At 33.2% G+C, this 21,180-nt stretch overlaps 1 protein-coding gene and 1 pseudogene across 1 annotated transcript in view; both read left to right on the top strand.

Annotated features, from left to right (window-relative positions):
• LOC118197983 (uncharacterized) overlaps positions 1-21,180 on the top strand; it is a 77,266-nt gene that overhangs the window by 45,783 nt on the left and 10,303 nt on the right. The window contains exon 4 of the mRNA XM_085807075.1: positions 4,299-4,480. Coding sequence (XP_085663201.1) covers positions 4,299-4,480 — 182 coding nt within the window. The remainder of the gene's footprint in view (positions 1-4,298; positions 4,481-21,180) is intronic.
• On the top strand, positions 445-1,731 carry LOC146993093 (uncharacterized; annotated as a pseudogene).

Genomic DNA, 21,180 nt, shown 5'->3' with positions numbered 1-21,180 from the left:
AAAACTTAAGCCCTTGAAGAGACCAGACCATAGGTGGGTGTACATTTTATGTGTTTTAGAAAGAATCAAAGATCTGTAGGATGCTCTTATTGCATTTTATTTTCACTACTTGGATAAAACTGATAAAGGGGATTATTTTTCTTATGTTGAAACTGTATACAATAAAAGAAATATTTCTGCAGCTCAGAAAAAATTTTTTGAAGGGGTGTATTCTTGCTTGCATTCCCAACAACTCACAAAGGATGCTTTAACTCGGAAAAAAAGAATACTAAATGGGTTATTTGTTATGCAAAACAAAACTTTATTTCATATGGCATTATATTCAGCAGTATTACCAGAGTTCAACACGTATATTAAATTATTTGAAACAAAGAAAACCAATGCTTTATTTAATACATTCTAGTATTTATAAATTGATGGCAAAATTTTTCTCTTTTTTTATGAAGTCAGAAAATATAGAGTGCACATCTTATAATGATTTATTAAAGGTTGATGTCACAAATCCAGAATTCCATCTACCTAGCAAAGTAATATTTACTGGTGCAGAAGCTTCCACTCTCCTGAAGAAATTATCAAAAAATCATCCAATAGCAAAAGAATTCCAAATTTCTCTGATGAAAGCTTATACTAATACAGCACAGCATATGAAACAGAAATTACCCCTTAAAAATTCATATCTATTAGTTTTACAGTATTAGATCCAGATCTAAGAGGTAAAACCGGTACAATATTAGCTTTTGAAAAATTATCATCTTTTATGTCCCATATTTTTAGTGATAATGAAAAGTGAAAAGTAGAAGCTGAAATAAGGTTATACCAGAGTGATATTGATATCACCAAAGAAATGCTCTACACATCTGATGAAAGTGGAAATCAAGTCAAGTGTACAATTGATAAATATTGGTCTAAAGTTTTTAATTTAAAAGATGATTTCACAAATGATTATAAGTATCCTACTTTGGCTAAATTGGTCAAAGCCTGCCTTAGCTGCTTCCATGGCCCATTAGTGGAAAGTGCATTCAACTTGATGGATACACTTGTCACTGACTATAGAACCTCTCTTAAGATTGATTCCCTAGATGCAGTGCAGACTATTAAATATGATTTAATGGCTTCTAAAGAAACCTCATGTGAAAAATATGGCTCAAAAATCCAATGACTGATCCAATTCACAAAGATCTCTTACTGAATATGAACAGAAGTTGGAAAACATATCAAGAGGACTTAAAACATATATTTTAGATGAGTCACCTATATAAGTCCCTGAAAAACCTTCTACGTTAGCAGAAAAGCAAACTGCTTCTACCTCTGCATGTGCAGTTCTCGAGGAAATTTCTTCAACTAATTTCCACTACTTTTCTTGTACAAAATACATGCATTAAATAAGGCCATATATCTCTGCTCACAGCAGGATAATTTGATAGCATCTTATCCAGGCGGTCTACTTCTCCCATTTTTTGTTGTTGTAATCTTTTGCAATTATCGTTTTTTTTTTTTACAGTTCTTTTCTGTGTTTCAATATCAGTAATTGAGTTATTATGGACTACTCATCAAACATATATCCTTCTTGTCTTTCCACTTCACAACTTCATTTTTTCTCTTTTTCTGCTGAGTAGATGTTGAAGCCATCTTCCACTGTCTTTCATCTTATGCAAAATGGTGCGAATATTCATAAAACCTGGAGCAAATTCAATTGGAAATGTAATGCCTGATTAGTGCTGCCCTCTAGGAGGTATTAGAAAAAACAAAAATAAAAACTCAAAAAAGTAAACATTTAGAAAGCATTTTAAACTCTTGAAAGTTTTCAAATGAAAGATGAATGCTTGAAGCACGTTACGGCCGCAATGCAGAAGTTTCACTTGAACATGCTAGACGCGTTATGGATGACAAAGAGGTTAATTTGGACAATTATTTTTCACATTTATTTCATGGAAAACTCTCCGTGTATGAGCAAATATAGTAATTATGCTTCTTTTTCTGCTAGAGTCATATTTTTTTTAGTTTAACATTTGGTAGATTTAGAAATCTTTTAGGCTTAGATACTTAAAACATTCACTTTCAAAGCTTCGACTAATTTATAATGAAACATGATTTAGTGTAAAATTGATGTTGAGCTAATTTGTATATGTGAGCTCTCAAAGAAGTAAATACTTCTGTTGATAATTTTAAAATCACATGTTGAAAGAAATACTGTATTAAATTTTATAGGCAAGAATATGTGAAAATTAAAAAGTAATAGCTATGCATAATAAGATCTGTTGGATTTCTGATTAATGTTTTAGTTAAGGAAGGTCTAAAACATTGCAAGATTACCGCTTAAATTTAGTAAAAGGGATCCTATAAGTATTGTGATAGGGAAAGGAATTAGAGCCAGGTTCTCAACCTATTTTGCCCTGTACAGCCCTTTTATCATTGCTTGATGATCATGTGCCCCTCTTTTCCAAAATTCGAAAAACACATACAGGATGATTCACTACCAGTGTGACAAAATTTGCAGGTGAGTTAGGAGATGCAAAAATGATTTGGAATCACATTGCATTGCAGAGTCCGAAATGTCTTCATCATGCATTAGGGGGAGACACTCTAGATAGAGTGATTTTATAACAAGATCTGAATTTTGCAGGAGTATTGCAGTTTAATTTCCGTACTTAGATATGATGTCTGCATTTTCTGTAAACATGTTTAATATAAATGTGCTAAGATACATATTAAATAGTAAAACTGTGGAAGAAAGCTAAGTTGCTTTGAGCATTTTTTCAACTTTTTATGGTTATAAGGTTGTTTTGCACCATTCCTGTTTTGTAACAGTTATTATATGACTGTGCAGTGTATTAAGATTGGTTATTGTATTTAATTTATGCTTCCATTTATTTATTGCATATGTGCGGATTACATTTGTATTTGGTTTAAGAACAACTTTATTTCACTAATCCCCATTAACTGTCACTATCAATGACTTGTTAATATTGGATTAATTGGCACATGCCACTGTGGGGCTATGTACTTGTTTGTTTTGTTGCTGTTATCTTCCAGCTAGGGGACAGAGGAGTGGAGCAAGTTCTGTTCATTGGGTCTCAGATTTGGTGCTATTCTTTAGAATAAGTTTAGGGGCATCCAGAGTATTAACTCAGAGAATTTGTTAGATTTTTAACTAGGTTTGGAGAATTGGCTAGATGCAGTTAAGCTTCCTATCTGATCTCAAGATTTTTTTTGGAGTTGTATTTTTGCTTGTATAGTTGACTGACACAAGAATTGTCTTGACATATTTTCATCTTTTCTGAGCAAAGATGCAAGAACTCTGCACAATAATAGATGTTTATGATTTGGATGGAAACCTTTCCATTATCATGATGTCATGAATATCTCACCAAATAGGCAGCATCTGTTTTCGCTTTTCTGATCCAAAACGTGGATCCAGTTCTGGAAGAGCACCTTTGCCTACTTATTGCTGTTTATGTGTACTTTTAAAAAAGCATAATCTCTTCATTCCCAGTAATTTCAGAATCCCAGTGGGCAGTGTAGATTTTTACATGTTGGTATCATTTATATTCTGACAAATTTTGGGAAGAGTACCAAACTACAACTTGATGCCATGTACATGTTGTGCAGGCAATGAAGTATAACTGAATAGTTCACATCCAGGGTTTTTTCGTCCTTCATATATGATTATGCTTGATATCATTCTGCTGGCTGCTTTTATGTTCTCGTATCCATTTTTTTTTTTTTTTAAATCAGTTACCAGGACTTTATTTCTGTGTTTGATGTAATTTCCTTACTTAAATTATTTGAATGAGTTGTTGATACTTTTGTAAAATGCAGTGTCTTGTCTAAGTGCTTAACCTCCGTATAAATAAATTATTTTAAAGCGTACATGGGCATTTTATAGCATTGCAAAGCTACGAATCTCTAGCTGCTTCAAAATACTGCTTAACTTCGCCATTTAAAATAGTGGATTATATTTAATGGTGCAATTAAAACATTTTAAGAAGCAAGTCACTGTTTAAATAAATAATATTATTTACTAGTTAGTAATTGTAAATTGCATAAGTAAATATTACAAGTTAAATTTTAAGAACCTATTCATTTAACTAAAAATATTTTGCAAAGTAGTACTACTGTACTCACATGAGTTATCTGAATTGCACCACTGACTCTTAATTTTCAAACTGTGTAACAACCCAGAAATTGTATGAGAAATTGTAAAGAACTACCGCCCCAACGTATTTGTATTTGTTTCTTTGTGTAATTTCATTTTGAGGCATTATCAATTTAGCGACTGCACTTTTATTTATATATAGTTGGAGGCTCAGTGAATATCCGTGTCTACTGGTCCAATTTCGTTCAGGATACGGATGTTTTAATATATATAGTTGATTCGGCAGATGATCACAGACTTGCAGAATCAATTCAAGAGCTTCATAAACTAGTTGCCTGTGATAGACTAAAGAAAGTTCCAATATTTATTTTGGCAAATAAACAAGTAAGTTTAAATTACTTTTTAATGCACTTCAGTGTTGTGTAATTCTATGTTGTGCATAAAATAAAATTATTGTTAACTGTGTTAAAAAAAAAACCTAATGCATGCAATAACTTAAATTTAGCTAACAAAGTATTGTATGTTAAAATTGGCTGACTGTGTTTATGCATTTATTTACTTAACAAAGTATAATCATGATTGATTTAAGACTAAGTTCATTATATTGATTTTTATTATTTGCAGATATTAAGCTAGCTTATTTCTACCAAAATATAAAATAGAACATTATCTAAATTTGATTCTTATTTTAATTAATTTGTTTAGCTGTTAGCACTAGTAACAGACTTTAAAGATGGTTTCAAGCTGAACATGCACATAATTATTATCCTTGTTTTGATGTAATTTAGTAAATTATAAATGGCAACAGTTGATTTTTTTTACATTCATGTGTTGAGCTTTTTAGTTTTGTTGAAAGGGGAAAAATGAGAAAAATGCCTTTGAGTTGCTTTTCATGTGTATTTGAGAATTAATGAGTATTGTCTCATGTCATTTAAGTTTTGGGTGTTGTTTAAGCTATCAAAACTAAGTGGCCTTGTTTCTGCACATTTCGCTTGTGTTAGAAAGTTTATTTTTAGTAGACACAAATGCACCTTACTTTGTTTGGAGAGTTTGGTTGTTCTGACTTCTTTATCATGTCGTGTAGAAGCATTGGTAGAAAATATCTAATGAAGAAAGAGATTTTGAAAGTCTTTCTGATGATAACTTTGCTTCAGAAATTGAATCTGATGAAGAATTTCATACTGAAACTACATCCAGTTTATCCAATGAGGACTTGATTGTACCTACTGAAGCAAGTGAATCCGATTCATCTAATGGAGAACCTGTTCATGAAACAGTAAGGGAAACTAAAAATTTAGATCAAGATCACAAAGACTGCAAACTGATCTATTTTCCCTTGTTTCGGACATTATTTTAAATGCTTTCATAGAAAATTTTTTGAAATGTTATAAACCAGATAAAAATATAACAGCGGAGGAACAATTATTTTTTATGAAGACCCGATGCCAATTTATTCAGCATCTGCCCGAAAAAGGCTGGAAAAATTTGGCATTAAATTTTGGCTTGCTACTGATGTGAAGTCAAAATATTTATTGAATGGATTTCCGTATTTGGTAAAAGATGAAACAAGACCAGCTGGAGAAACAATAGATGAACATGCAGCTTTACGCTTGATGGAACTGCTGAAATTAGTAAAAGAAATGAGGAACTTGGGGATAAGCTGCGTTGGCACAATGAATAGTTCAAAAAGAGAAGTACCTTATTTCAAAAATATGAGGGATGAGCTCTAATCTAGATTGATAAAGATTGCTAAGCATGACAACATAAGACTTATCCAAGGGATAAAAAAACAAGAACTCGCTGTTCCTGAGTACCATTCGCCCAACATTGGAAATCGCATCTGATGAAAAAACACACAGGAAGTTGTGAATTTTTGCAATTCGGCCAAATATGTAGTTGATGTTTTGGACCCCATGGCTAGCTAGATAATGCTCAGTTAAGTCCTCATCCAGCCATTTGCCAGTTCAAGTTTTTTTTTTTTTTAATATTGTTGATTTGGCCGTGATAAATGCATGGATAATTTACAAGGAATATACTGACTGACAACTGAATATAAGAATATCAGCCATCGTGATTTTATTTTGAAAATGGCTGAGGAGCTTCGAAAGATGAACGTTTCATCCAAAATTCACAGACTGTCTGTATCTAAACAAAAAGAGAATTGGAACTTGCGTCAGCCATTCCCTTAAGCATAAATAATGTCAAATAACTGCATGCAGGGGTAACAAAATTTTGAATACGTGTGAATACTGTAAAAAATGCTTGTGGAACCTGTACAGGTAAAATTAAAAAATTAGTAATCTGTATACACTGCAAAACCGAGTAATGTTAGTACTAATATCTGTAATTTTAAATATATATTTTTCATATTAAAAATTTTTATGAGGCAATTTATTAAATAATAAGTTTAAAAATATCACAAATGATTTTCTTTCTCTTTTGACTCTCTGTTATATTAAGTTATCCTTGGATTAATATATTTACTCACTTTGCTTTGTTTTGCTCTTTGTTACATCTAAATTAGCTTTTTCCTGCACATATTTACTCAATTTACTTAATAAACTTGCAAAGTGTATCATATAAGCATTACTTTACATAATATTAGCAAAAAGCAAGCCTTTTCTTCTGTTTGGAAGAAGCTGTCAAAATGACCACTGATCGTAGTTATAGCTATACAGAAAATGCTGACCGCTGATCGTAGTTATACAGAAAATGCCGTAATGCTAGTATTAAATGGTAATTTTTAGGTAATCCAGCATTTTCCTCAGTAGTACTCTGGAGTAGTACAGCTGATTTACAGGAGTAAGGATGAGGATTTTATGTTGGAAAAAATCGCTGAGGAACTCATAAGGAGAGAAGTCAACATTTTGAGGTACATGTCAGTTTAGAAAATATCAAGGCAAGCATACTTAAACTTTTAACACAGATGAAGGGGGAAATAGAACTGAAAGTTAAATTTGAATTAAGAAAAAATAGGGAATATGAAGATAGGATCTTGTTATAGATTTAATGGAAAAAATAATAATAAAAGCCAGAAATTTAAAATATGGTCAGAAGGAGCTGTTTAGAGATAAAGAAGATAATGAGAATACAATTAATTGAGATATAGATATATATATAGATGAGATATAGTTATAATTCACTTCTGCAGTATTAAAAAAATAATGATAAATTTTGAAGAAATAAGTGATATACCTATAAATTTTAAAAGTAAGGTATTAGGAAAACATACTGTTAACTTTGACTAAATGTAGGCCGTTGAATAAATTAGATCGCATTAAAAAATTTATAGTGTAATCCAAATCTAAAATAATGTTTACTATAGGGAACGAGGTTAGAAAAAGCGGGTATCAATTTTTTTGCGTTCGAACAGTAAAATGTAGATATATTTCAATTATTGGGTTATATTATGTTACACTTAATATGCAACAGAAAAAACGGAAGCTTGTTACGGTACGGAAACCAAAGAGTTAAATAAAGTAGACAGTGCGAAGTTACAACCTCGAAAATTTTGATTACATTCAGAACACTAGTCAAAATCAAAGTGTTAAAGTGTTGCCTGAAAATGAAAAACCAAAGGAGATGTGTGAACCATGCATTATTGCCAAATGTAGTACAATATCTTTTTAACACACTCCAAAGTGATCTAATAAAAACCACCGCAATCGGTCGATTCAGATGTTTGTGGCCTGCTTTCAGTTCCATCTAAATGTGGGAGTAAATATTTCCTTGCTATTATAGATAACTGTAGTAGATTAGCAACTGTATATTGTATAAAAAATAAAGATAAATCGTTCAATAACTAAAAACTATCATGGGCAAATAGAAAATTTGATAAACAAAAATTTAATTAGTAAACATGCTGACTCATTTGCTACTGCTTTAACACTTGTTCTTTAAAAAGCCTTCTCTGCCACTATGCCTTTTTCTCCTTAAAGGGGGGAATATGTAAGATATAATAAAATACTATGGCTATGTTCAGAAATAATTTGCAGCATCCAAATTAACTATTCTAGATTTTATTTATGCTCTCCCCATAAGTTCATCCTTTCTTCCAAATTCGAGATCTTTTCAAATTACATAACACTGCTTGAGAAAGGTAACTAAAACTAAAATTAATCAATCACAGCTTAGCTTTACAGAAAGCAACTACATAACATAAATACAGCTTCACAAGGAACTACATTTCTTTTTTCCTGACTTCTGTCATGCAAACAACTCTGCGCCGCTTATGCTTTCCTGCCTGAAATGACGTCATATCTTTTTACCTGTGTATATAAAAATTATTGTATTCAGTGATGATTGAAAAGGAATTTGTCTGCCGAAAAATTATTTGAGATGTATAAAAATAAAGATGGTGATTCTTCAATTCAGTTTTGTTATCCGTTTCATCAAGCCTTCACCCTCAGCCATGTTTACAGCCAGACGTTAAACTACCAGATTCCTTCTGCACATTAAATTATTACACACACATATATATATATATATACACGTAGCGTATTTGGAAACTAAGTACCGTTTTCTAGCGCCGTTGCAGCGCTGTGGTGGGCGTCCTGCGCATGCGCACTAGACTTTCTTGTTCACTGACTTTCAATTGTCGCCATTTTGGTTGCTCTATGTTGTGTTTTCAGTTTGCTGTGCACATTCAAAATGTTTAAGACAATTAGTTCTCCCGCTGACTGTGAGATTCGTGCCGTGATTAAATTTTTGAATGCGAGGAATGTTAAACCAGCTGAAATTTATCGTCAAGTGACAGAAGTTTACGGTGAATACGCGATAAGTGATGGAATGGTGAGAAAGTGGGTAAGAATGTTTAATGCAGGTCGAACAAATGTCCATGCCGAGGCTCGGAGTGGTCGGCCTTCTGTTGTCACCGATGATTTGGTAAGGAAAGTTGATGAAGCAATTCATGAAAACAGACGCTTCACAATGACAACTCTTTCAGAGGCATTTCCACAAATTTCACGTACTGTTTTGTTTGAAATTGTGTCTGACCGCTTGAATTATCACAAACTGTGTTCCCGATGGGTTCCACAAATGCTCACTGATGTTCAGAAAACAAAGCGACTTGGTAGTGACCTGACATTTCTCACGCGGTACAGTGATGAGGGAGAAAACTTTTTAAACCAAATTGTGACAGGTGATGAAACTTGGGTGTGTCATTTCACACCAGAATCGAAACAACAATCGATGGAGTGGAGACACACTCATTCTCCAAAAAAACAAAAGTTCAAAGTGACAATGTCATCACAAAAAATCATATGCACTGTCTTCTGGGATAGGAAAGGCGTTTTGCTTACTGAATTTCTTCCCAGAGGTGAAACCATTTATTCAGCACGATATTTTGAGACTTTAACAAAACTAAGGCGTGCCATTCAAAACAAACGAAGAGGAATGCTCAGTAAAGGAATTGTGTTGCTCCATGACAATGCTCGTCCCCATACTGCTGGTGTCACTCAATCGTTAATTCAACAGTTTCATTGGGAGCAGTTCGATCACCCGCCGTACAGCCTGGACTTGGCGCCGTCCGACTATCACTTGTTCCTGCACATGAAGCGCGAGCTTGATGGCAAGCGCTTTGGATCTGACGATGACACGAAAAATGCTGTGGAGTCGTGGTTATCGAAACTGGCGGGAAGTTTCTTTGACGATGGTATACAAAAACTGGTCACCCGCTATGACAAGTGTTTGATCATTGGCGGAAACTATGTTGAAAAATAGTTTAAGACGTATTTTCATGTAAAAATAATATTGGATTCGAAAAAATTGTTTTACTATTTTTTTTTTCCAAAACAGTACTTAGTTTCCAAATACGCCTCGTATATATATATATACACACACTCTTGAGAATAGTCATCATGGAAGTTTTAATAACTAAAAAAAGAAGAGATCTGTGCGTTGGCTGCTAGGTTGTAAAATGATGAAAATCAAAAGGTAAAGGTCGGAACGAAAATGAATAAAATTCCATTCCTGAGATATGAAGGTCTAACCTTTCCTCTCCAGGCAAAAGTTACCAAACTGAGTAAATGCAAAATAATGAAACTTTCAAAAACAGAATCGTTAATTTTAAATTAAAAATGTGAAAAAAGAGCATTTTTTAAAATTACAGAACATGATATATAACAAAGCAAATACGAAAATAATTTATTAATTTCGTCTGTTTAGCACTTCAAACAGAATTTGTCAAGGGAAAAGTGTTTTGAAGCCTTAAACTAAGTTGATTAATGAGTTCCAGATACATGTTTTGTTTCTCTGAACCATTTGAGACTTAAAACCACTTTTCATTACCAAACTTCATTTTAAAACAAATTTCTAGTAGGTCTCAAATGCTTAGATCTTTTCCATGCATGCATTTGTACCCAAATTAAACCAAAAGTTATATGCGAATACTAAAAAATAGTACAAAAACTTAAAAATAGGCAAAATTCAAACTAATTATGCAAAACTAAATTAAATCTAAAAGGAAAATTCTAAAACAGTAATTAATGAATCAATTTGCACTTCAAACTTGCAAAATAAATTATTCAATCGAATTATATATAACCTAATACAAGGGCTGGCTCAATTAATTACCTGATAGTTTTAAGTAATTTATGCCAAAAGAGAATCAATAAAATATACTGCTGGAGCAATCAAAACTAATTATGAAAAATATGAAAAAACATACGTTTCCTAAATTTCCATCCTACCAAAACACTTCAGATAGTGGATACCAATAGTGTTGCAAAATTTGAAATGAACCCTGCTTAAGGGTTTACCAGACAAAGGGAAAAAGTAGAACCAAACGTATAAAACCAATGGAGGTTGAATGAAAAAGAAATAAAAACAGTTAAAAAGCTCACACTTTCTAGGTGGGATTCAATTGGTGGATAAACTGGAATGGGAGGGTGGTGTTAACTTGTGTTAACAATGAAGAAGGCAACTTTGAGACTAACAATGGCATCATAATCTCCCACAAGTCTTGTAAGAGAACCATTAAAGGTGGTGATGTATGTCTACAATCTTACGTTTAAAACTAGCCAAAAGTTCAGGGAAATGAAATGAGGTATTAACCCTTTCTGGCACACTACCTCTTAAAGTTGGAATTTCGATTAAAAAAAAGGTAAGCAATCTAATTAGGGCTAGAGGAGTACACAAGTAGAATTTTGTGAAGATAGTACTTATTGTTTTAATTCTGTGGGTGTGCCTGAAGTGTAAATTATCTTGTGACAGTAAATCTGCTACTGATTTTTGGAGATCACCAATAGAAAACAGTCAAGCAAAGCACGTTGATGTACTTTATAACTTTATTAGAAGATTGGTGAGTTATGGGTTGTTTGACCTTCCATGCGTCCCCAACGAATTAAACAATGCTGACTTGTTAATGAAAGCCATGACTTCTGTGTATTTGAAGTTTTGTTCAAGTGTTTACAATAATCAAGAAGAATAAATATTGTGTTCATGTTATAAAAATGTGCAGTTTTTAGTTGTATGTTTATAGGATAAATTTTGACTGTGCATGAGAAAAGTGGTCAGTTGTTTGTCTCATTAACCATTCTAAAGGCTCTGTGATTTTTTTCTCATCGTGCAGATTTTCAGAAGCTAGTTTGCTGAAAATTGATGTGATTACTGCTGATTGGTCGACGACATGGTTTCTGCTGATTGGCTGATAACATGTCAAGAATGTGTGAAGTGTGAAATTGGTCAACTCCAAACACACTATCGATTCTACTTTAGTTTTAATGCTGCTGCAGCCTAGTTAGTATCAGAAGAGTGAAATAAATGTTAGTTGTTGTTTTAGTCATGCTTCTGTGTTTTTATTTCTGCTAACGATGAAGTAGTACACATTTCAGCATATGTCTTAGCTCTCCCACTGAGAATAAGTACATTTTCGTGACAACCTGGGTTGCCTATTTCAGTGACATAATATGTAGCCTGGTGAATCCTTCCCAGGGTTGGATGGATGATCAGAAAATACAAAATTTTTATTATGAGTGTGTTAAGAGGGATTAAAAGAGATGACTGTGTGTATATTATTTCCTTAAAAATCTTGTAAAATTCATAAAATGAGGTTAAGAGTATTAGTAGTATGGAAGCAGTTTCAGCTGTGTGGGTGGGAAAAGCCAATAAATAAATTTTTACTTTTTATGTGGTTACTGAAAGGCTAGAACCATGTTAAAACAATGCTTTAATAAGTTTGGATTAAAACAACCTTCTTACTTTTGTAATTAAAATTCATAGAAATAGTCTTAAATGTTTTTAATAGCCAGACAGTGATTTATAGTATTGTGACCTAAATAAAATGAACAGTTGGCTGCTAAGCAAATAACATTTATTTTGTAACTGCTTCCTGAATTGTGAACAATGAAAATAAGCAAATTAAAGTGATTCAAATCAGTGAATGTTTCCTTGAATATCTTTGAGAACTGTGCTCATAATGGTATAGAATTTTAGTTTTTGATGAATAAATGACTAATTATAAATTTTATCTGCAGGACTAAAGAAATGGATTTAATTTTTACAGAACCATCTTGTCCACACTATTGAAACTGTTTCCATAAAATTCTGAATGTTACTTTAGAAAGTATAGCTGATAGTCTGCTGGTAGTTTAATATACTGGCATTTAAAATTAAAGAATAGTAATAAAAGTAAGGCTAAGTATACAAGAAAGTTACATGATAAATGTATTATAAAAGTTATCAATTATAAATCTAATATTATAAAAACAAGACTTGTAATCATTGTAAAAGTAACATTTGTATAAAAGCAAAATAGGATAAACTGCAATAATTCTGTAATATTTATTTTATGCTGTTTTATATACACATGTGCAGTAGTGTCACTATTAAAGAACCATTGTGAAGCATGCTAATTATAGAATGAGCAATTAAAATCCAACTAGTGTAATTATGTGCATTAACGACATGCAACTGAATATAAAAACAAATTGTGGCATGAATATTTTCACACAAAATATATGAATATCATAAAAGGGACATTTTGGTTTACAGATATAGTTTAGTGAAGCGTAACTTTGAAAATGATCATATGTTGTTAATCATGTGTGAAAGACATAATTGAGATCAGTGATCAGCAACCTTTTACACTTAATGTGCCAAAACATTCCACAAAGTTTTGAAAAATAGTAATTGCGTGTCAGTGTCAAAAACCAGTTATTATTTCTGCCTAATGCAATGCTTTTGAATAATCATCATTTATTAATAAAATTAGAAAAACCTATTGGAATGAAGCATGTTGAATTATTCACTTATGTTAATAGGATCATTGTCCTTTTTTAGTTGCTCTATGTCAGGACTGTACTTCGATACTTTTAGCTTGACACATGCTTCTGAATGTGAAGTTATCAGGCGACTTCTGTGTGGGTTCAAGACACATCTAATATGTGAGAAAACCTGCTCACATGTGTAGCTGGATCCAAAAGCAGAAATGAGAGCAAGTACTACCTTCTTCAAGCATGTGAAAGTTTCATATATAGATGCTCAGCACTTTATGGTTGTTGTAGAACTGTCATGTACAAGATGTTTGTATAATTGTAAAAATTTTAGCATCCATAGTTCAGATATCTTCTATTAGAATCTAGAATGCAGAAATCTACTAGATCTAGAATTCTGTATGTTCCATCTGTAAATCTTCAGTACCCATACATTCAAAAATCAACAGATAAAATGTATCAGAAGTAAAATTTATCAATTCATGTGTGATATGATAAGAAAACATTAGCCCATAAATTTGGAAGTCTTGTCCTCATATTGCAAACTTTACTTTGAGTGCTTCCATATAGTGCAAGAGCTCATATGCGTTAAATTCATGATAGTTGAGGGAGCTTACATTTGGGAAGTGCTTGTAATTTCTGTTGATACTTAATATGTCTAATTTTGATGCAAAACCCCTGCCAGTATTTGTAAACTGTTTGCCCCTTGCATTCAAAATGCTTTTCTTTTTCTTCTGCGTATTGAATGTGTTGTAACATCACAACAAAGTGCAACTTATACAGGAAACCTTCAACAGCCAATTCTGGGAAATGTTATTTTTCATCAAGGAACAACTTGATTACATCCGAGCATGACACAGAAATGTTCAGTACCTTACCTTGGTTAAGGCAGCAAACATTACTATACAAAGGGAGATTGCTATAAGAGCTCTGCATTTCTTCCAGTGATGAAATGAACTAACTTTCTATGTTTAAGATAAAATAAAATGGTAAACTAGTATTAATTTACAATTCAAACCACAAAAATCAGTGTTATATTTGCAAATTTTTGTGGTTTGAATTCTAAATTAGTAACTGTCTAGTGTTGATGCAGAGCAAGACGCAATGAAAATCGCTATATTGGTTTAGTTTATTTCATTATGGCAAAGCACTCGAGAAGATGCCTTCATGGAGGATTTTCTAAGCAAAACTGCATTATTCACATGTTACAAATGGGAAAAATCATAAAAACAACCATGGAGCCAGCCTGTTTTGCTTTAGTTAAACTCTGGACCAAACTACCAGTGTTCAGAGAATGTACTGCTCTGTTGTTGGTGGGCCTTGAAAGCCACTATCTTAACAACAGTTTCCATCACAGCATTCGATTCACATGCTGGGATCTTTGTACACAAATTCTGTTGACTTATAATGCAAGCTGAAAATGTGATGGCAAATATGATCTCCAAGAAATTTTGCAAAGTCCTTGTTCATGCCAACTAAAGCAAGAGCACGATTAGTTGTACCTTGAAATGGAAGCAGCACAATTCCTCATAAACATGGTAGCCATAATAATGAACCACTTTATCTAACAATACAATGACAATCTTCAACAGGTCCACTGGCATCAGAAACCTTTGTAAGCAGCTTGTTTGTTTTTCAGATGGATTTAATGGAGGCATCTAAAAGATCAATGAAATCTTCTGCAGGTATTTTCTAAATACAAAATAAGTGTGTTTATTTGATAAGTTATTGAATAAATGTTCAGCAGAATTAGGGCTTTTTAACAAATTCTCCATCTGTGAACTGTTTCTCCCTTAAAGCCAAGCAGTAAGCAATTTTATAGGCACCCCAAAACCTTTTTGGGGTACCCTTCTGGTACCCAAAAAATACTTTCCTTGGTATATGATGGCTCATATTTGTTTTGGAAGTGTCTTTGTACATTTATGTTTGAATCACCACACTTTCACAACACAAAACAACAGAAACAGCAATTTTTGTTCTCTAAATCCATGCTCACTTTTTCAGGACACTTGAAGAACCCACCTCCAACCAAGCAGTGAAGTTGCTGAGCACTGGTAGTTTGGTCCGGATTTCAAATCCTTTCAAATTGGCTAGTTGCACTAGCATTTTCCTGTTTTTCCTGATGTGTAACATGTATAAGAGCCAGTTTCCCTTAGAAAGTCCTCCCTGAGGGCATCCCTTCCCTTATGCATATAGCTCTTGAGTGTTTTGCCATAATCATATGAATCCAAACTCTTGGGAAGCTTGAAAAGAACAAGTGTCTAATTTGGGGTTTTTTAGTGGACATTTGGGTGCTCTTTAACCAACAGAAGGACAAAGCACAAAGGAACATGCTGGCTAGAAGACTAAAAATTAGAACCTCTCTGTCATTGCACACATACACTTAGGTTGCATCAGACTCTGTGACCCTCCTTGAAAACAAACATACTCGAGCTGTGGCTCACAAGCAGTTTGTAGTAACTTGCACTGGTTGAAATTTTAAGCTGTTTGTTTATTAATTGAAAATATTCAAAACTATATTTATGACTTTTTGTAGATATATTTCCACATTTTTTTTTTCACATTAACAAATACCAAAGATACTTCTAGGGTTTTTTTTTAATTATTTGTTCTGTATGCCATTATAGATCATTCTCCATGCTACATCCGTAACCCATTCCAGGGTTGCCAATCGCTGATTTAGATCATAGTTTTCATATCTCTTGATTCATCCACCTTTTGATATATTTCTCCTCAGAAACCCCTACCTATGCTGCAGTGAAAGGTTAGATATCTTTTGAGTGTAATCTGTGGACACTGACTAAAAATGGTTTAAAAAATTAGGTATCTATTGCACTTGATGAATTTATTAATTAAACTGAAAATGCTGTAAGATACAGAAAGGTAATGCAGTGTCTGCAGTGGTCACAGTACCTGCAGTGGTATAATTAACATGTTACTTTTGCATAGTGGATATCACTGTCATTGCCAGTAGGGATTAGTTGTGCTGCTTTTAGAATATTAGAGTTGTTTATTTTTTTCTTTGGGAATAGAAGAGAAAACACGTGTGCATTTTATAGCAGCATGTGTGAGGAATAGCACTGACATAATTTAGCATGATTCTTGTAAAGATGCATGATTGTAATGTTTGTATAATCAAATGAATATTTAAATCTTTATTCAAAAGTATTCATGCAACCATAGTTTCTGAGAGTGTTCTTGATGCCCCACTGCTACCCTTGAAACTAATAAACCTTGGTGGTATTTGTTTATAAATAACTAATTTTATTTTTTAATATTTGGCAAATTTGTGGCCTTGGCTACTAATGTTCAAAATTAATTTATGATTAGGAACAGCATGAATTATAAACAAATAGCTAAGTTTATTGCATTTTATTTTCCAGCTATCGAAATACGACGCTACGAGCAACGTTTTGAAACCAAAACCTAGCAATCATGAATCAGAACTAGAACTAGTTGCCATTCAGCATAAAGAAATTTAAATATAAATATGAACTACTTATTGCCATTCAGCATAAACGAAATATAAATATGAATATTAACAAAATATTAAAGTTAATTTTATAAAATAATTAAGCACATGAACAAATATATGAAATAAAAAATAATTATTTCTCATGCAATAACTGGGCCACTAGTAACTAAGTTACGTTACAAAGATGGAGAAATAGGTAGTAACTAGTATTGCAGTGTTAACCACTATCAAAATAATTTAGTCAGTCCTTGAATTAACAGGTAAACGTATAGTTCTGCCTGTGCGAGAATGTTTTTGATTCGCATGGGAATTTGAGTACGGTCTCTGCAAGTTACTGTAGTCAGGTTGTATCAACTGGGAATTTTCCTCAGCTAAAATATATGCTGGTTTCTAGCGATCCAGGGATACATTAATATGTTTTCCTTTTATGCTAATAGTAAAATATTTGTCCTTGCGATCAATAACAAGAAATGGTCCTTCATAAGGAGGTTCCAGAGGTTTTTTTACCCGATCTATTCGCTGAAACACATGAGAACAATTTTTTAAGTCTTTATGTACAAATATCCATTCACATGAATTTTTACGAATTCCAACAACTTCCATCTGTTTCTGGAGTTTATTAGCAAAAGTCTCCGATGCTGTCTGGATACTTGGTTCGCTGAAAAACTCTCCAGGAAGTCTGAGACTCTGGCCATAAACTACTTGTGCAGTAGAATAATTTGTATCTTCTTGAATAGCAGTACGCAAACCCAAAAGTACTGTTGGTAACGTGTCCGTCCAAGATATGTTGTTGTGGGCTTTTAATGCTGTTTTTAATGTTCGATGAAGGCACTCAACTTTGCCATTACACGAGGGGTGGTTGGCAGTAGTGTGTTGTAAATTGATGCCACAAATTTTGGACAAAGCTCGTAATGTATCACTTTTAAATTGGGATCCACGATCACTAATGAGTTTACTTGGCGTTCCAAAACGCGCAATCCAGTTGCTATAAAAGGCTTTTGCGACGTTCTTAGTGGAAATATTTTCTAAAGGAATTGCTTCCATCCAATTCGAAAATCTATCTATGCAAGTAAGACAATAAATATTCCCTTTAGATGGGGAAAGTGGTCCTATGAGATCGATATGTATGACAGAAAATCTTCCTGGTGGTACTTCAAGCTCACCTAATTTTGTTTTGGTATGCCGACTGATTTTAGCTTTTTGGCAAGGAATGCAGGTTCTTGTCCACAACTGTACATCTTTTTTTATGTTAGGCCAAATGAATTTTGATGTCATTAATTTCATAGTCGATTTTATTCCTGGATGTGATAAACCATGAATTTGTTGAAAGACGTGTTTTCTGAAAGCCTGAGGAATATGCGGCCGAATATGTTTAGTTGAGGTATCACACCACAAATATTTCTCTAAAGGTAGAGAACATTGCTTGAAATTCAAGGAAGTAGTGGTTTGCAAACTCTTCATCTTGAGTTTGTTCATCAGCTATTTTATCATAATCTATCAATGAAATTTCATTATCTCTAGATAATATATCCGCCACAATATTATTCTCACCTTTTACATATTTGATATTAGTTGAAAACTGGGAGATGTATTGAAGTTGGCGAGCCTGTCTAGGTGCTGCTTTGTCAAGTTTTTGACGAAAGGCGAATATTAAGGGCTTGTGATCTGTGTAAATTGTAAATACTCTTCCTTCTAGATAATGCTTAAAGTGTCTAACTGAAGGATATATGCTTAATAGTTCTCTATCATAGGTGCTATATTTTTGCTGAGTATCACTTAATTTTTTAGAAAAAAAAAATGCTATTGGCTTCCACGAGAAGTTTTCATATTGTTGCAACACTGAGCCAATCGCCGTATCTGAAGCATCTGTAAATAACACCAGAGGTAGTTCAGAATTGGGAAAAGACAACAGTGCCGTGTTCACCGGATCATTCATGCACTTTTCAAACTGTTTTTCAGCTTCTTCAGTCCATTCGATTTTACGTTTGTCCCTCTTTTTAGCTCGCTTAAGATACGCATGCAACAATGTGATTCTTTGCTGCATCCTTTATATAACGACGATAAAAGTTAAGTATTCCAAGAAAAGTTCTAAGTTGATGAATTGTTGCTGGTCGTTTGTAGTTAGTAATAGCTTGAACTCTTTCTGGCAGAGGACGGGAACCCTTAGGTGTAATTGGGTAGCCTAGAAACTCGATTTGTGGAACAGCAAATACAGATTTTGAAACATTAATTCTTAACCCAAATGTATGTAATCTTTCGAAAACTAATTTAAGGTGATTTTCGTGTTCTTCATGGGTACTGGATGCAATGAGTATATCGTCTAAATAGGGAAAAACGAATTCTAATCCTCTAAAGACTTCGTGAATAAATCTTTGGAACGTTGCAGGAGCATTTTTTAAACCGAAAGGAGTGATGATAGCCGTTTTACATTTGTCTTCTTCTGCAATGGGAATTTGAAAATAAGCTTTGAATAAATCAGTTTTAGAAAAAAATATTTGTACCTCTTAAAATATGATGAAAATCTTCAATGCGAGGAATTGGGTATCGATCAGGTATTGTCTGCGCATTCAATCGTCGGTAATCTCCGCAAGGACGATATGAACCATCCTTTTTCGTAACAAGGTGCAAGGGGCTTGACCACTGGGAGTTTGATGGACGAATTATTCCATTGTCAAGCATAAATTAAGATTCCTCTTTAGCTATAGCTAAGCGTTTTGGATCGAGCTGTCATGCCTTTGAATAAACGGGTTGACCATCAGTCGACCCGTTTATGTTTAATTTGTGTAGGAAAAAGGCTAGGTTTAGAAATTTCGGGATATTTTGACAGTAAATTGAAAATTTTTATGGATTTATTTAATGTGATTACTGAGTAATCACTGGAAATAGCAGCTACATCACACGGGACACAAAGCTGTGTTACGCCATCAATTAATTTTTTCTTATTTACATCGATAATCAATTTATATTTGTGAAGAAAGTCAGCTCCTAAAATACTTTTTGTGACATAGCAATTATGAATGGAAACTGAAAATCACGACGTAATCCCAAATCAAGAGTTAGCGTTTTTATGCCATAAGTGGAAATATCTGTGCCATTAGCTGCATACAGTTTGCATTCAGTTTTACATTTATTCTGTGAAGTAGCAGGAATTATACTTACGTCAGCTCCGCTATCAATAAGAAAGTGCAAATTTGATCTTCGGTCACGAACGAATAAACGAAATTTGCGACAATCCTTCATGTTTTCTGCAGCAGCGTTTGCCACTGAACCTACTGCAGATTCGTGTTTTCCTGGTTTTTGGAATCGTTTTTTACCCAAGCACATGGAGGCTGGCATTTCCCTGAAATACATTTTGCTCCAAATCGAAAATGATAATAACAAAATTTACCAATAGGGTCATATCGTTTACGAGATCGGCTTCGAGATCGTGAACGTGAATTACTTAAATCTGAGTCCCTGTGTCTTGAGCGAATGGTTATTTGATCAATTTTTTGTTCAAGAAAGTTAATTCTGTGCAACAAATCATTTCCGGGAACAGAAGGAGCATTAGCACTAAATACTTCTGGTTTCCAATTCATATCACTAATTTTATCTGCCATAGACGCAACTTGGTTACATCTTCATTACTAACTAATAATATATTTTTATTGAGTCAGGTAGCTTCTCCAGCCAGAAAGTTTTGATTACATTTTCAGACACATCTGTAGTAGCTACTGATCTCAACTTCTGCAAAAGTTGGCTTGGTTTCTTGTCTCCAAGTTCGATACCAGTAATCAAACGTTTAATCCGTACATTTTCACTTTCTTTGAATAAATGTAATAACCTAATTTTAGCATCCTAATATTTTGTGGCATAATCGTTCGTTACAATGTCCCAAATATTTTTGACGAACTTAGGTTAAAGCTGTGAAACTAAGTAATTAAATTTCGTTTCTTCTGAAATGATATTACTAATTCTGAACTGAGCTTCAACTTGAAAAAACCATATTTCCGGTTTATCAGTCCAAAAAGGAGGTATTTTTACACTCACCTTATGAAGCTCCGGTGACTGCATCGTATCTTTCATAGCAGTTTCAGAAGAGTCATTTGTTGACATTTCGAAAATTAATCAGGGTCACCACGATGTGGCCTTGGCTACTAATGTTCAAAATTAATTTATGATTAGGAACAGCATGAATTATAAACAAATAGCTAAGTTTATTGCACTTTATTTTTCAGCTATTGAAATACGATGCTACGAGCAACGTTTTGAAACCAAAACCTAGCAATCATGAATCAGAACTAGAACTAGTTGCCATTCAGCATAAAAAAATTTAAATATAAATATGAACTACTTATTGCCATTCAGCATAAAAGAAATATAAATATGAATATTAATAAAATATTAAAGTTAATTTT

The sequence above is a fragment of the Stegodyphus dumicola genome, chromosome X1 (genome assembly GCF_044657685.1).
Source record: "Stegodyphus dumicola isolate Sdum_Otavi_A_Nest chromosome X1, ASM4465768v1".
NCBI classification, from domain to species: domain Eukaryota; kingdom Metazoa; phylum Arthropoda; class Arachnida; order Araneae; family Eresidae; genus Stegodyphus; species Stegodyphus dumicola.
This window is presented reverse-complemented; position numbering and strand designations above follow the sequence as displayed.